At 32.2% G+C, this 16,225-nt stretch overlaps 1 protein-coding gene across 18 annotated transcripts in view; it reads left to right on the top strand.

Annotated features, from left to right (window-relative positions):
- LOC129804580 (longitudinals lacking protein, isoforms F/I/K/T-like) overlaps positions 1-16,225 on the top strand; it is a 150,251-nt gene that overhangs the window by 19,544 nt on the left and 114,482 nt on the right. For 10 of the 18 annotated variants that reach the window (XM_055852001.1, XM_055852002.1, XM_055852003.1 and 7 more), the window contains 4 exons: positions 765-1,025; positions 3,425-3,599; positions 6,956-7,414; positions 7,520-7,606. In XM_055852001.1, the coding sequence (XP_055707976.1) occupies positions 765-1,025; positions 3,425-3,599; positions 6,956-7,414; positions 7,520-7,606 (982 nt within the window). The remainder of the gene's footprint in view (positions 1-764; positions 1,026-3,424; positions 3,600-6,955; positions 7,415-7,519; positions 7,607-16,225) is intronic. The other 8 variants (XM_055852004.1, XM_055852005.1, XM_055852006.1 and 5 more) reach the window with 1 other exon arrangement.

Here is a 16,225-nt window from a genome sequence, read left to right as displayed (position 1 = left end):
CTTTTTTTTTGTTCTGTTCATGTCGTCAGTCGTATGTTCGCATAGAGCTTGTCTGATTCAGTCATGCGCACTTGAGTTTGTGATATTCAAGAAGTGTTTATGGGCAGCGTTTTCGGGCCAAGAGATTTGAGGGGAAAGGAAAATATATATGGAGGGTAGTAATAAAAATGAGGGTTGGTTTTGGCGTCGTTGTTCGGGTTTATTCTGGGTAACGTACAACGGGGGCGTTTTGTGCCAGAAGGGAGATTTTGAGTTTCCAATCTTCTTCCCTTTTGCAATGGCACAAAACGGAGCGTGTCTCTTGTTCATTGTCTCACGACAAAATCTCCTTTTTCCCCCTTAGAAACGTAGTGACGTAGTATATGATGCTCACCAGGGGGGAAGAGGAAGCCCAACAAGAAAGAAAAAAAGGGAATTTGTGATGATGAAATAAATGGCTTACACTGAAGGGGGCTCCTCTGTGGGTGGGCGTTTTAAGAGATCTCTCTTTTTCTCTCTCTCTTACTCCTTATTCATCATTTTCTTGATAGATAGAGAATCTTATCCAATGTGAAAATGTGAGCAGGACACATAGATATAGACAAATGGGGGAAAGATTTTCTGTTGGTTATAACAAGAGATCCTTTATTGATTTTCTCATCATATCATGCTCATTGTGGGCTCCTTTTCTTCTTCTTTCAACATCGTCTTTTTTGCGTTGTTAGAGAAAATCAATATAAATACTAAATGGGGGTGATATTCTATTTCGTTTATGTTTTCTGCAGGCACTACTCTCTCAACAATATGACAAACACCCAATCTTTATTCTCAAAGATGTGAAATTTCAAGAATTGCGCGCCATGATGGACTATATGTATCGTGGTGAAGTGAATATATCACAAGATCAATTGGCTGCATTGTTGAAAGCAGCTGAATCCCTGCAGATCAAGGGATTGTCCGATAGTCGAGGCAGTGGCGGAAGTGGTGGATCATCTCAGAAAGCTGATACATCAACAAAAACACACGCAAGTGTACCTGCAGCAAAGGTAATTTTTTTCATTTTTTTGCAGTGAAGAACAATGTCCCAAGTGTCCCAAATCGTGTTTTTGCTATGTCCTGAAAGTTATTGGTCGTAATTGGTTTATAACTTACTCAGACACTTTCTCTGGCACTTTCGAGACAGAAGATATTAGGAAGGAGGGTGATTGATTTGGATGACTTAAGCATTGTTAATGTAAAGAACATCTTATCATTTACCAAGGAAAATGAATTGTAATAAAATGGATCAGATGGATGACGGAATTATGGAAAATGGGGGACATAAAGGGCTCTTTTGAGCCTAGTTGTCCAACGCCAGTCGGAAAGCCCCAACAATCTACAATCTACTCAGACTTTTCAAGGATTCCAAGACCTTTCTAACGCACCCAAACTTGCTCCAATCGGTTGAAAAATACGATCTCCAAGGCTTTAAAACATTTTGACCTTGAGAAATCGTCACTAAGCTTATTTCAAGGACATTGGCCTCAATTCTGAAACCAAGATCAAGATCAAAATTTCAAGCTGACAAATATTTCCGAAATCAAGATTTCGTATTCTGACGCGAAGTATTGATGGAACTTAAAATGTCTTAGCTGAGAACCAAGATTTCAAGATTTTCCACACTTAACGAAACGTCACTTCTGACAAATATCTTCATTTCTTTGCTGAATTTGTTGAAATTTCGCCATATAAATTAGAAAAATTAATTATAGGTTGTATTAAGTAGTATATGACAGGCCATAATCGGGAATAAAAGAAGTTCAAACAAAACTTGTAACGTGTGATAAACCCTGAAATGCTTATGCAAGATGTGATTCTTTTGCAGTTATTCTCAGAGTGTTGTACTTCGAAACGTACATCTAGAAATATGTATCATTACGATTAAATTACAAGATCAAACATATCATTTTTCATAGTAATTCTTTTTTTGTATCATCTTTTATAGAAATATTCCTCATCAAAAATAATTTCCGCATGAAACTCTTCAAATTGTTAGTATCTTGAAAATTCCAAGCACCTTCGAGAGGTTCTTGGAATTATTTCAAGAAAACAAGAAATTTGACGTCTTGAAATCTTGAAATATTGGTTCTAGAATTGCAAATCTTCATATCCACAAGGTTTGTGTCTTGGATTTCAAGACATTTGACAGATTTGACATCTTGATGTTGATTTTTTGATTTCAAAATACCAAAATCTTGAAATTTTCTTGATCTTGATCTTGGTCTCAGAATTGAGGCCATTGTTATATATAGTCGAAAAACCGACCTAGACAGTATCCTAATATATTTCTGAAAAAAGTATTTATCAATTTTAATCGCTTTGAATCTATTTAGAACTATCTGCGCAGAAAAAAATATTTCGAAAATGTGAAACTTTTACGAAAAGTTCGTCAAAATTCGTAAAAGTTTGTATTTTTAACATTGTTCGTCATATGATCACTTGTTGATTTTCTTTTGTTCTTTTACAAACATTTGCATGTCTGACAAAGCTTTACGAACAAATGACAAAATTTTACAAACATTTTTCAGTGTGTTTACGAACATTTAGAAACAAATGTTTGTAGAAAAAAAATGCTCGGTAAGTGATCACGTTACGAACAATGTGAAGAACTACAAAGTTTTTTGCACTTTCTAGTGGATTATAGTCAAGTGTGCTAATCCGGGCGCTTCACTATCTGGATCGTTTATGACTACGCTAACTAGATAATCCACTTAAAATAATATTTTTATTTTTAGTTCTGTAATATAATCACTGCAGTAACATAATATAACTATTCAAGTTTGAGAAAAAGCAAAAATAATATTTTTATCCATTAAATAAGTGAATGTAATCGACTCAGTTCAATCTTGGGCCAGCTGGGTTCTTCACTGAAAATTTTCTAGCAGTGATATTTTCGCTAATGACATCAAGTTGATTAAAAACATTTATTGTTTTTTCCTTGTGAAAAAAAGTATTTTAAATCCAAAGGTTTAATTAAAAGTGAATTAGCGGAAAGGTGACCCAGTTAGCGCATGCTGCCTTATTTCAGTATTATCATTATTTTATAAATTTTCTTTAATATTTTTGATAGTTTTTTTTTTATATTATGTTTCTGAATGAAACAGTGAATAATTCTATGGATTTAGAAAAAGTAAAAAAGAATTTCATCAGTCCAAAAACAAGCGTTTAAGTAGCACGCTTCAGAAAACGATCCAGTTACCCCACCTTACTATATAAGATTTACAAACAATTTGTAAACTCACAGTAGGAATTAACAAACTTTTACGAACAATTTTCTTTGCGAGATTCTAAGACCTTTCCTACCCAGTCAATTTTTTCCAAATTAGTTGAGAAATACGCTGAGAGACAAATTTCTCTAAGATGTATTCTTGTTTCTGTTATTTCCAAAAAAAAAAATCCAAAATAGCAGACAACGGCTGGTCTCACAATAGAACAGAAGAGGCCACGTATTGAGAAGCAGCATCCCGCCACAATAGATATGGAGCCAGATGTGTCAGATTCACGAGAGGGCTCAACTAGTCCCAACTCAAGAAAACGAAAGAAAGTTCGCCGGAGGAGCATAGAAACAAACAACATTGGCGGTAAGGAGAAATTACAATTATTTTAGCAATTTTATTATTTTGATATTTGAGCAACTTGCAAATTAATTGATGAGCAAGGGGAGAGGGGGGAGGGGAGTAAATATGGTATGAACATGAGGTGTGTCTGCTTATAAAATTTTATGTACTTTTGGAGAAATAATGCAATATTAGACAGAGAGGGAGAGAGATAAGTGAAATGCAAAGTTATAATAATTTAAATGCAATAACATGAAGTTTATTGCACGGAAAAATCAGTTGGAGAGATCATGTTACATGAAACGATCAAAAGAAAAAATTGTCAAAATTTTCAGGGAAAATAATTCAAACATTATCAATGAACAATTGAAATATCCTTTAGCAGAAAATGGATTGAATTGAAGACAATTTGGAAATTGTCCTAAAAATGGGAGTCACAAATGAATTTCTTTAGTACAAAATCATATTTATCATGAAAAAACAGTGACGTTTCCATTTGGAGTAGCGAAAAATTTCCATTTAAAGCCGGTTTTGAATTAGCTTAATTTACCCTATCATGAATTTTTATACAATAGATCTCATTTGTACTAAAATTTGTACTAATATTTTGAGAAAGAACATGTCTGAGATTTAACATAAAATCACTTCAATTCTGCATTTCCATTAATTGAAAACAATGTAAGTTTTTAGTACATATTAGTACAAATTTTAGTACAAATGAGATCTGTTGCTTAAAAATTCATGGCACTAAATTTTTTTGGTTATTGCATTAAAAATATGATGCGATTTGTCAACTATGAATACACAGACCTATTTGGACACTTCAATGAGTCAAGTAGTAGAGCATTCGGTCTATGATGCAAGTGAAACTTCCAGGAATGACTGCCGTTTGCAGTTCGTAAGCTTTACCTTACACTGGTAAAAATAAAAGGGTCACTTGGGATCCTTCTAAAAGGGTCATTGCCTGAAAGAGTCAATTTCATAAAAGCAAATGGGTGAAATTGATCATTCTTTAAAAGATCAATTGAACGATCCAAGTAAAGGGTCCCGTCCAGTGACCCTTTGAAAGGTTCCTTAACTTGAACCTTTCAAAAAGATCACTGTTTAATTTCTTTCCATTGGACATTCAAAAACGAAAATTAGTAACTTTTTTTATTGTCTTTCCTTAGAAATTGCGCTTGTCTGAAGCACAATATTTTACTCCTAAGAACATTGATTTGCAAGAAAATTGCGTGGGAAATTTTTCTGTAAATTTTTGACACTTTTAGAAGGGTGACAACAGAGACTTTAAAATGGGTCAAATTGATCTTTTGCAATGATGAAAATTTTGCAATTTTTCACATCAAATTTCCAATGAAAGAAAAAAACAATATCATATCGGAGGTACCACCAAGTAATTACTGAGCACTAACTGCACAAATTTTAGAAGAAATTGTTGTGTAAAATCTTCACTTGAAACGGAAAAGTGACCCTTTGAAAGGATCCCTCAGTGACAGAATTTCAAACAAACACTTTGACTTTACTCACTGATTTTTGCTGAGACACTTTTTGCACATAATCACAACACAAATCGTAATAAAACTGCGAAATGATGCACTATTTATTGAATTTATTCGTATAATTGCGTTTTTATTTGTCAGAAACTGCGATCTTTGACAACTCTGACGCTCTTTTTTCACTAAATAAAACTGGCATTTGAACGTAATGAAAAACCATCATAAATTATTTTTTCACATATTTTATTATTACCATCTCTACATTCGTCAAAAAAAAAAATGAAAATTATAATTATTATTTCCATTGAAATAAAATATTTCAGAAATACCGAAAAAAATCCACAGAAATTTCGCCTACTTTGAGTGTTTCCAGCAGGTGATCCTTTTGAAAAGGGTCGTCAAAGTGAACCTTTCAAAGTCTCAAAATTTGACCCTTTCGCAAAAGGTCAATATGATCTTTTAAAGAAAGATCAAATTGAACCATTTGAAATGGTGGATCATATTTGACCCCCCAAAAGGATGGCGAAAGGGTCAATTTGACACATTTTTTTACCAGTGTAATTTTAGCACTTAACCCTTTAAAGACGAGACACTTTACAGACTGAAAATCAACAATAAAAATTAAACTGAGAAACATAATCAAGTCTTACATCTAATCTTGGAAAGTCCAACAGAGTCTGATGCGGTATATTTTGTGCTTCTATGGACGATAGGGACAAAAATAGCCCAAAAATTTAAGTATTTTTTTTCTGACAATACCAATGAATAATATTTTTCGCTTTAGTGAAAAATATTACGTATGAGTATTGTAGTTTTTATTGCCAAAAGGGGTTTGCTTAAAAAAAATTGGAAGTATAAAAAATGAATAAAATCAATTATGAATTTGAGAATTTAAAAATTCGCCATTTTTGAGCTTAAATATTTACTACATAGCAAATTAGCTAGAGACTTGCAAAAAATATTCTAGATTCCTTCAACCTTCTACTTTGCAATTATGTACAGGCATAAGAAAAAAATAACTTTAGGTAGTCAGGAAAAATTATTTTCTTTATGGGACACCGGTGTTCCAATCGTCCTTAAAGGGTTGAGGATGGTATTTATCGATTTTATCTTATCACGTCCGATCGGTAAAGGCCATTATTAAGGGCTAGAATTCATGAAGAGTTTCCGAACAGGTTCTTTCAGGGAGACAGTCACTTCCATATCTACGATATTTAGTACAAACATGTTCTAAACTGTTTTTATTTTATTTATTTTTTATATATAAACATTAATCACAATCATCGCGAAAGAGGAAAAGAAGGATATTTAATGTCTATTTTCTCATTTCTTTTTTTTATTGGAAAAGACAAAAAAATGTTTGTCAAAACTTTAGTACATGCATGTACTATTTTTTTTAGAACAAACTTAAATATTGTGCATTTGCCTGTAATTTTTTTTGCTCAAAGTATAAAAAGTGCAGACACTTTTCTGATGATTGTCGTAATCAGTAAACTTGGCTGATAGTGGGTGTAAAATTTTCAAAGAAAATCATTTCGTGACATTTTTCCTTAAAAAAAAGTCATTTAAATATGAAAGAATATAATTTTAAAGTTTAATTTGGTTATCAAAACAAGTTATTACCATATTTAGTGTGTGACCTCTTCAATATGTTTGTTGATATTCACCTTGAACTTTTCTCTCTCTCAATATTTTGGGGGGAATTTGTGAAATGTGAATGGAGAAAGAGAGAAATTGATTAAATATGAAACAATAATTTTTCGACATAATATCTAATCATGAAATATGTTTTATGGTTTCTGTTTTTTTTTTTTTTTGCTTTTCTTCCCTGGTTTGTGAACTGAACAACAGAAAAATATTTTTGTGGTGTTGTACTTCTTACAGATAATCATGACCAGCACTCAAATTCCTCGTCACATTCAATGCCTCATGCTGCTTCGTCCACCCATTCAACATCAATGCCAACTATTACCTCAGCTACCTCTTCCGCAAGCGTATTGAATGTTACCAAAAAGACTGACCACCAATCGCACGAAAGCAAGGGTGACATTGAGAGGGATGTGGATGATAATGGTGACGATGGGGCGGATGGTGGTGAATCGCATCAGCAGCCAGTTGTGACACGAAGTAAACAAAGTGTTTCTGGTGACACGGATTCGGTGGCTGGTGGTGTTAAGGATAAAATGGAACATTCAACGCACTCGGACATGCTGCTCGAACCAAAAAATGAATATGACGAAAGCAACGAGGGAAATGTTGAGGATCTGACACTTGACGATGAGGAATTGCTAGATGATTTGGAACAAGCTGGACCCAGTCATGGTGGTGAAGGCTCTAGTCAAGGTTCGTTTGAAGACGATTAGAAATTTTCTTCCTGGTGGAGGAGATCTTTTGAAAATATATTAAACATTTGCATTCTTTTTCTTTTTTGCTAAATTATATTTGCAGGATACGCTCAATGGCAAATCGAAAGATCTCAAGATGAAGTGTTTATGGGCGGACAGGATTCAGCTGGGCAACATCGGGATGCACAAGGTAGGCTGAAAAACCCATTTTTCAAAGACGATCCTCAAAATTTTTTGTGATAGGTATGATAATGTGACGAGGTATTTACATTTTCTCTCAATTGTATTTTTTTTCAAAAAAAAAAAAAGAAAAAATGAAATGTCGGAAGTTTTTCTCGTGAAATTCCACCGTAAATTAGCATCATTGGGATTTTACAGTAGAAATTCCCATTGAAAATAACTTGATTGCATTTATGCTTTATAATGTGCGAAGAGGTGGGAAAATGAACATAAAAAATACCGTCGAAGCATTTTCATACAAATCACACGGATCGTGATAAAAAGAAATGATTTTTGTTGCATAGAAAAAATAATGACATTGTTGGGGCAACGTGATGAAAAATCTGAAAAATGGAATGAAAATTTTTCACTTAAAGAAAAAAACATAAACATTGATTCCAAAAACGACAGACAAAAAAATTTCTCAGTTATTTATTGGTTGGTAGTTTTAGTTGAAAAATTAATATTATTATTTTTTTTAATTACTTATTTAATGTTATTTATCAAAATTTATTCAAAAAATTGATTTACCAATTACCCTTTTCCCGACAAAGCAGGTAAGTGTCGATAATTTCCAATTGATGACGTGGAAAAATATTTCTCTCTTTGCTAAAACAAATTATTATTTATTTTTATTTTGATAATAAATATTTTCAAAATAGAGAGATGAAAATATTTTCTTAAATATTTCATAGTGTCACATAAACAATTGGAAATTGAGAGAATCAATGTTTTTTTTTGTTCATCTATTTTGAATTGTTGCACGCGAAACAAAAAGTAAAACAAGAAAAAAATAATAAGCCAATATCTCTTATCTGTTCTTTTTTTTTCTACATTATTGTGATTCCATGATGAAGCAATACATCATAATTGTCATATAGTGTACATCATAATTTTTCACTTTATATAACAATGTGTCTAAATGGTTACAATCTCAATGGTGCAAAATCGCAGAAAAATTATATTACACATTCTATGCTATTAAACTTGATTGCAAATTTTCATCACGTTGAACTGGCAGTGTAAAGAGTTGGTAGTAATGAGTTTTTTTTCTGTATTTTCTTACAAACTTGGTGATTGTGGTAGTTTGAGATGAAGAAAAGAATAGCATGGAAATTTGATAATGGGATTTTCCTCTCTTGCAATAATATACAATAAAACATAATTTCTGGTTGTGAATTATGGGATTCCCACAAGTGATTTTCTATTTTGAAAATATGATTTTGACAAGATAGCAAATGGAAGATTTATCAGTTAAATAGTTGACTGAATTATCACAGCTGGCAGGAAAAACAATCAAGTGTCGATTATGATCAGCGCACAATAACTTTTGTTTGTAAACATGTTTTCAAAATTTCCTATGAGAATGAGCGAGATGACTAGATCTAGATCTCTCACTCACTCTCATTGAAATGTCAAAAACATGTTAACAAAACAATATTTATTGTGTGCTGGGCATTATGCGCCACGCACAAGAACTTCTATTTTCTAAACATGTTTTTTGACATTACAGTAGAGAGTGAAAGAACTCAAAATCAAGTCATCTCTCGCTCATTCTCACAGACCATTTCAGAAATACCAAATATCTTTTAGAAACTGGCTATGAGAGTGAGCGAGAAGACTAGATCTAGATTTCATTAACTGTCATTGAAGTGTCAAAAACATGTTTAGAAAATAAACATTGCGCACTGGGCATAATAATCACTTGGTTACCAAAACGAGAGTTTCCGAAATTGGGAGCAATTTTTATTAAAAAATTGTCTTTTTCACAGAATTTTGACAATTTTCGCAGTGGAAACGTCAAAATTCTGTCAAAAATGTAATTTTTGATGAAAATTGCTTCCAGTATGTTTCTGCGTGGTATTTGCAACGAATACAGACACAAAGCAAATGCAGTTAGTACAGTTGCTGATTCAACCGACGATGTATAGACCTTAAGAGTGAAGCGAGATGACTTTTTGAAAGATTTCAGTCAATCTCACTGAAATGCCAAACACAGTGGCATTTCAATGAAAATGCATGAAATCTAGTTCTAGTCATCTCTCTTATGGCTAGCGCACAACAAATTTTATTTGTAAACATCTTTTTGACATTTCATTGCGAGTGAGAGATCTAAATCTAGTCATCTCACTCACTCTCCTAGGCGGATTCGAGAACATGTTTACAAAACAAAAGTTATTGTGCGTTGGGCATTATGCCCAAAGCACAATAACTTTTGTTTGTAAACATGTTTTCGGAGCTTCCTATGAGAGCGAGCGAGATAACTAGATTTTCGTTTCATTCACTCTCATTGAAATGTTAAAAACATGTTTATAAACAAAAGTTATTGTGCGCTGGACATTATGCACAACGCACAATAACCTGTGTTTTGTAAACATGCTTTCAAAATGGTCTGTGAGAATGAGCGAGATGACTAGATCTAGAACTCACTCACTCTCATTGAAATGTCAAAAATATGTTTACACAGCAAAAGTTATTGTGCACTAGGCATTATTCTCATAAAGTCCTTTCGATCATGATAATAATGCAATGATAATGGACAACGCATAATGAATTGGGTTAAAAAAGAATATTTTTTTGACAGTTCAGAAAAATTGGGGAGATCTAATTTTACTTGTTTTTTCTTCTTCTAAAACGCAGTTTTGTGAAAGTATGTTTTCAAAACAAAAACAGTTGTGTATTGCTTGTATGTAATATCATGCACACAATTATTTTTGTTTTGTAAATATCTTTTTAGAATTCTTGCGTTAAAGTGGAAGAGATGATTAGAATCGGATTTTCTCACTCTTGCCGAAATGTTAAAAACATGTTTGCAAAACAAAGGCCATTGTGCGTTGGACATAATAATTTCCGAGAATAAATCGTTCTTTAGAAGTTACATGGGCACAATTTTAACTGCAAGGTTGCATTAAGTGGAACATCAGTGAGATTTTCTTCTTTACTATGAACAAGGGAAAAGAGAAGAAAATCAACTGTTTCTCCCAAAATAATTTAGTAGTTAGAGTAGCGTCCCTGTAACATGAAATGGGTAAGCAGGATATCGTCGGTTGGATCAGCAACTGTGCTAATTGTTAGCACAGTTGCTGATCCAACCGACGATATCCTTCGATCGCGACGTTTGCAAGGAATGCAGACACAGAGCAAATGCTGTTACTGCATTTGCTCTGTGTCTGCATTCCTTGCAAACGTCGCGCAGCGATGTGTCGTTTACAACGAATGCTGACCCAAAGCAAATGAAGTTAGCACAGTTGCTGATCTAATCGACGATATGTAGAGATATCGTTGGTTGCATCGGTATCGTTGTCGTATCTGCATTTCTTTTGTATCTGCATTTGGTGCAAACGACAATGTAAACGTCGCATCTTGCATCAAATGTTGTTACAAAACAAATGCAGATACGACAATAGTTGATGCAACCGACGAATTTTGCTCACCCTTTAAGAAATGTGAAACTAATGTTTCCAAAACAAAACAGTTTGTGCGTTGCCCATAATATGGCCTAAGGAGGACTCATTATTTTGTTTTGAAAACATTTTGATTAATTCAACGATTTTGATGATCATTTACTAAATTGTCAAATCATACCTTTGACAAAATTGAAATTAATTGTGCGCAGCCCATAATATTAAAAATTTTAATTCATGAGGAAAATTCTTTAAAATTTCCATGGCATTTTTTTCAAGTAATTTTTTTATGTGGGGTGATATGTATAAAAGGTTATTTAATTTAGAACTCATTTTATGTTGACACTTGGACCTTAAGAAAAAAAAATAGTTACCCATTTTATTTACTTCATTATATATTTTTTTTTTTGTTTTGAAAAATTATTTTTCTTGCAATTAATCGACCTATCAAAGTATTATATATACATATATTATTTTTTTACATTTAGAATTTAAGAAATATAAAAGAAGAAGAAATAAGAATAATTTTTATTCAAAGTGAAAGATATAGAGAAAATCCATCAAGATTATTAATTTTTTTTAATTGTTGGTTTTTTTTTAAATTTTATATTTTGATGAAAGAGAAAAGAAGATGATGATAATGGGGAACGTTGGCCTTCTATTGATAAAGCATTAACTTTTTTATTAATTTAATTTAAAAATGATGAAAAAAATATCACATTTTTTTTGTACATATTTTTCATTTTTAACTATTTTTTTTAGTTATTATAAATATTATGTTTTATAGACACATGCAATTTATCATCACATTTATTTAAATATTGCTGAAGAGGCATTATTATTTTTTTGTGTACTATTTATTTAAGTTTCATATTTCATTTTCGCATGAACTCTCTAAATGCTTTTCCCCCTATTTTATTTTATTTATTTATTTTTTTTTATACTACACACATCTTATGTATTTTATCTTCATATTTATGTATTAATTTATCTCTTTGGTTTACCATGTCATTACGGATTGTTTTTTTTTTTAATATATTTCGGTGATTGTCCGCGCGAACGCGAGAAAAAAAAACGTTTAACGCGAATTAAATCGCGGTTGACAGTACGGAGAAGAGAGAGAGAAAGAAAGAAAAGTCGGTCAATTTAACTCTTGAAATTTTTTTGCGATCGGTTCGTGAGTTTTTTTTTTTTAATTTCTTTGCTGCTACTCTTTGTCGATGATCAACTTTTTTTTAAAATGTTTTGGGAAGATACAAATCACACTCATGATTCTTTTGCAATTTATTATGATGGAATTTTGAAGGTTGATGGAAGAGATGATGATGATGAATTCAAATTTTCAAAATAAGAATTGGTTGAAAAAAAGGAGATTGATGTGTGATTTGTGATTTTCACATGGAAAGTTGATAATTTTGGATGAAGAGGAGGAAGCAGAGAAAGAAGCAATTTAGTGATGTGCAAAAGACAAAAAAATTTATTCAAGTGATTTTGTTTGTTCAATGATGAAAAGAGAAGAAAAGAAAGGAGCATCGAAGAAGAAAAGTGTGAAATGAAAAAAAGGTGATGTCATTCATCTGCAATTTCCCATCAGCCAAAAACGACAAAAAAAAGTGTTTCTCTCTTTTTGAACTCTGCATCTTTCTTCTTGTGATGGTGGGTTGGTATATGTGTGCTTAAAAGCACAAAACGAGTGAAAGATAAATATGTTCAAAGAGAAGGAGACAACACAGCATCGATCGTTGTTGTTGTTGTTGGCTGATGGCACCATACTTCAACAAAAATCCAATGAAGTTTCCATCGTAATTCAAATGTAGCTGTAAATTTTAATTAATTTACAGTGAGGTATTTTCATCGTAAACATACAATACACAACCAACATGTACATGACACAATATATATATATTTAACACACGAAAAATAAAAGGAGATATGGGTGTAAAAGAAGAGAGTGAAGAGAAAAGTGTGTATATTTAAAACGTGTACACTGATTTTTCTTTCTTTATTTTTCTTCTTTTTAATCTCATTGAATCTCCTTTTAACTTAAACTTCTCCTATAATAGCAGCCCAAGAAGAGAGTTGAAAGAAGAAAACACGACAAATTCACCAACATTCAAAGAAAATACTTATCATGAACATCAAAAACGCAACAGATCAACACCCAATACACACAGACAAATCATACACGCGAAAAGGCGTTCAAGAGTTTAATGAACGCTAAAGCACAGTTCATGAAAATAGTTTAAATAATACTCATATATAAATGGGTATATTAAAAGAGAGGTTATTACCAAAGTGTAAGTATAGAGTCTCCGTAATGTATCGATACGGTGACTATATTTTTCTTATTATCAATAATACATATATATATATTTCCTATTAAATTTCTTTATATAAGAAAAATATTTTATTGCCATAACCCAAAGGTATTCTCTTTCAGGTAAAACAAAACAAAAAAAAAGAGAAAAATAATCTTTTTCAGCCTTGTTTTCTCGTGTTTTCTCGGGTGAATAGAACGAGAAAGCAAGAAAAGTTTAAAAAGAAAAATCGTGTGCTATATTTGTGTTTACTATAAATCCGGTAATTTTCGTGAAGTGTTGTCCGGGAGTAATTTAGAAAAAGACACATTTTAAAAGAAAATTATTAAGTTGATTTGTATTTTGTTCTTTTAACAGAAAACTATTATGTTACTTTCAAATTTTGTTTATTCCAACTCTATTTTAATGTAATTTTGTAAGAAGTATTTTCTGTTTATCTCGAGGGCCAACGTCGAAGAAAGAAGTGGTTTTGTGATGTAGTCTCTTAATAACGTTTTTTTTTTTTGTGATTTTGAAATATTTAAAAGTACCAAGTGAGGTGTGTTTTCGAAATGGAAATTTGTGCTTTATCGTACATGGTTTGTGCCCTGGCTATAGTGTAATACAAATTGATGTATCAAAAGGTAAATTTATATTCACCACTCGTAGCGAGTGTACAAACCATTTCCGAAAAAGCTCAAATTCTACCATTGAGATGCACATCATTGATGGTATATTCACCACAAGGAGATGGTGTCTTTGCTATCTTCTAGTAGTTTGTCTCGGCTATGTTCGAAAAAAATGTAGGTTTGCTAAAAAGCTTTTTGAGAAGAGATGACAATTGTGGTGAATTTTATCTTAGTTTATCCGAAAGTTCATGCCTCTTAATTTTAAAATGCCATGAGAAAATTGGGAATTTCAAAAACTGAAATTGAACTTCTTCAACTGTAGATTCCTATGTGAATCAACGTGGTATTTCAAAATCATCTCGATGTGTGGCTCGTCGAGGTAGACGGTCAACTGGCGTAGTTAGGCGTCGTACTGGTGGAAATTGGACAAAGAAAAGGTAATGTAAATTGAGATATTGTGAATACAAAGGGGATATTAGGGGGAAAGTACTCTCCCTTCGAACGTTCATACCTTCGAATAATGTGAATTTTCTTTAAGTTTTCCTAAGAGACTTACACATTTCTATTAAATATTAATTGGTTTATCATCAATTTGTTGATAATTCCGTGATAATTTGGTGTAAATCTCTTCCGAAAACCAAAAGAAATTCACATTATTCGAAGGCATAAACGTTCGAAGGGACAGCACTTTCCGCTATTGAAAAAAAAGAAAACACAGTGAAAGCAAGAGATTACAAGGATGAGAAAAAGACCAAAACGATTTTGTTGCAGTGCACAAATTCACAGATGCAATGGATGTGGAAAGACATATTTTCACAGTGGAAATTTGGCCAGACATGTGAAGCATGAATGTTTGGGATTTACAAATACAGTTGTTTTCCCTTGTCCAATTTGCAACAGGAGTTTCACTCAGTCCAGCAACATGAGACGCCATATGAATACTGTGCATGATCTCAAGAAGAAACAAATTGATGCTTTGACCTATCATCATACTTGAAAAAGTTTATTTGATTATTCTGTGTAGCATTTAACCAGAAAATTAGGTAGGGGAAAGTACTCTCCCTTTGAACGTTCATGCCTTCGAATAATATGAATTTTCTTTAAGTTTTCCTAAGAGACTTAGGGTAGGTGTGCCAAATTCCGACCAGCTTGCAATTCCGGCCACTTTTTTTGTTCCTCGAATTTTCATGAATTTTTAGTTTTTACATACTCTAGAGATTATACAATGCAAAAGAATAACAAAAAATGTAGATTCGATAAACGAGATGACGTGAAAAAGACATTGGAAGAATTTCCGAAGGGCAAGGAACTATGAATATGAAGGTGGCCGAAATAGGGCACCAAAGCTATGTCTACATTTTTATTTATTTTAAAATGTATTAAGAATGATTTTAAAGTAAATAAAGACAATAAACTGTCTACAAGGTTCTAAGCAATACTCCTTAAGTAGAAGGAATGAAAAAAAAAATCAATTTCTATTAAATATATTACATTTCAAACTTGAGACTTTGGCGCTTTCATGCAACTATGCCGAAATTTGGCACACTTACCCTACACATTTCTATTAAATATTAGTTGGCTTATCATCAATTGTTGATAATTCCGTGATAATTTAGTGTAAATCTCTTCCGAAAACCAAAAGAAATTCACATTATTCGAAGGCATGAACGTTCGAAGGGACAGCACTTTTCCCTACATTTCAAATGAACTTTATTGAATTTTAGAGAGAGAGAGAAAGAGAGAGAGACAAAAAAAATGTGTGCCAAAGTGAACTTGGAAAGAGATTTTCACAAGGAAAATAATTCTCTCTGTTTTAGATTTAAGAATTTCCCATTATGAATTTAAAGAAACAAAAAAAATGTATCTTGGAATTTTTCCTGATTGATGAATTAAATAAAGACTTCAAACTTAGGTAATTGTGGCATCTTAATCTCTGTGATAAGGTTTCTTTTTATTTCTTGGAATTGGGAACGTAACAATGGCAATTTTAATTAAAAATGGGTACTTTTTTTTGGATTGCAAAAATTCTAACATTTTCTAATTTTTTTTTAAATTGATTATTAATTTCGCAAGAAAAAAAAGAGAATACACTGGAAAAAGGACACAAAAATATTGTAATTAAAAAAAAAATGAGAGAAAAATCGTGGAAAAATTCGAAAGGGCAGCCAAAATTTCAAAGATTGCACTTGTTACCAAATACTTTCAGATGCATTAGGGCCAGCCTTTGAGCCTGAAGTGACGATAAGGCCAATGTATAAAT

Source organism: Phlebotomus papatasi, chromosome 2 (assembly GCF_024763615.1).
Source record: "Phlebotomus papatasi isolate M1 chromosome 2, Ppap_2.1, whole genome shotgun sequence".
In the NCBI taxonomy this organism is placed as follows: Eukaryota; Metazoa; Arthropoda; class Insecta; order Diptera; family Psychodidae; genus Phlebotomus; species Phlebotomus papatasi.
This window is presented reverse-complemented; position numbering and strand designations above follow the sequence as displayed.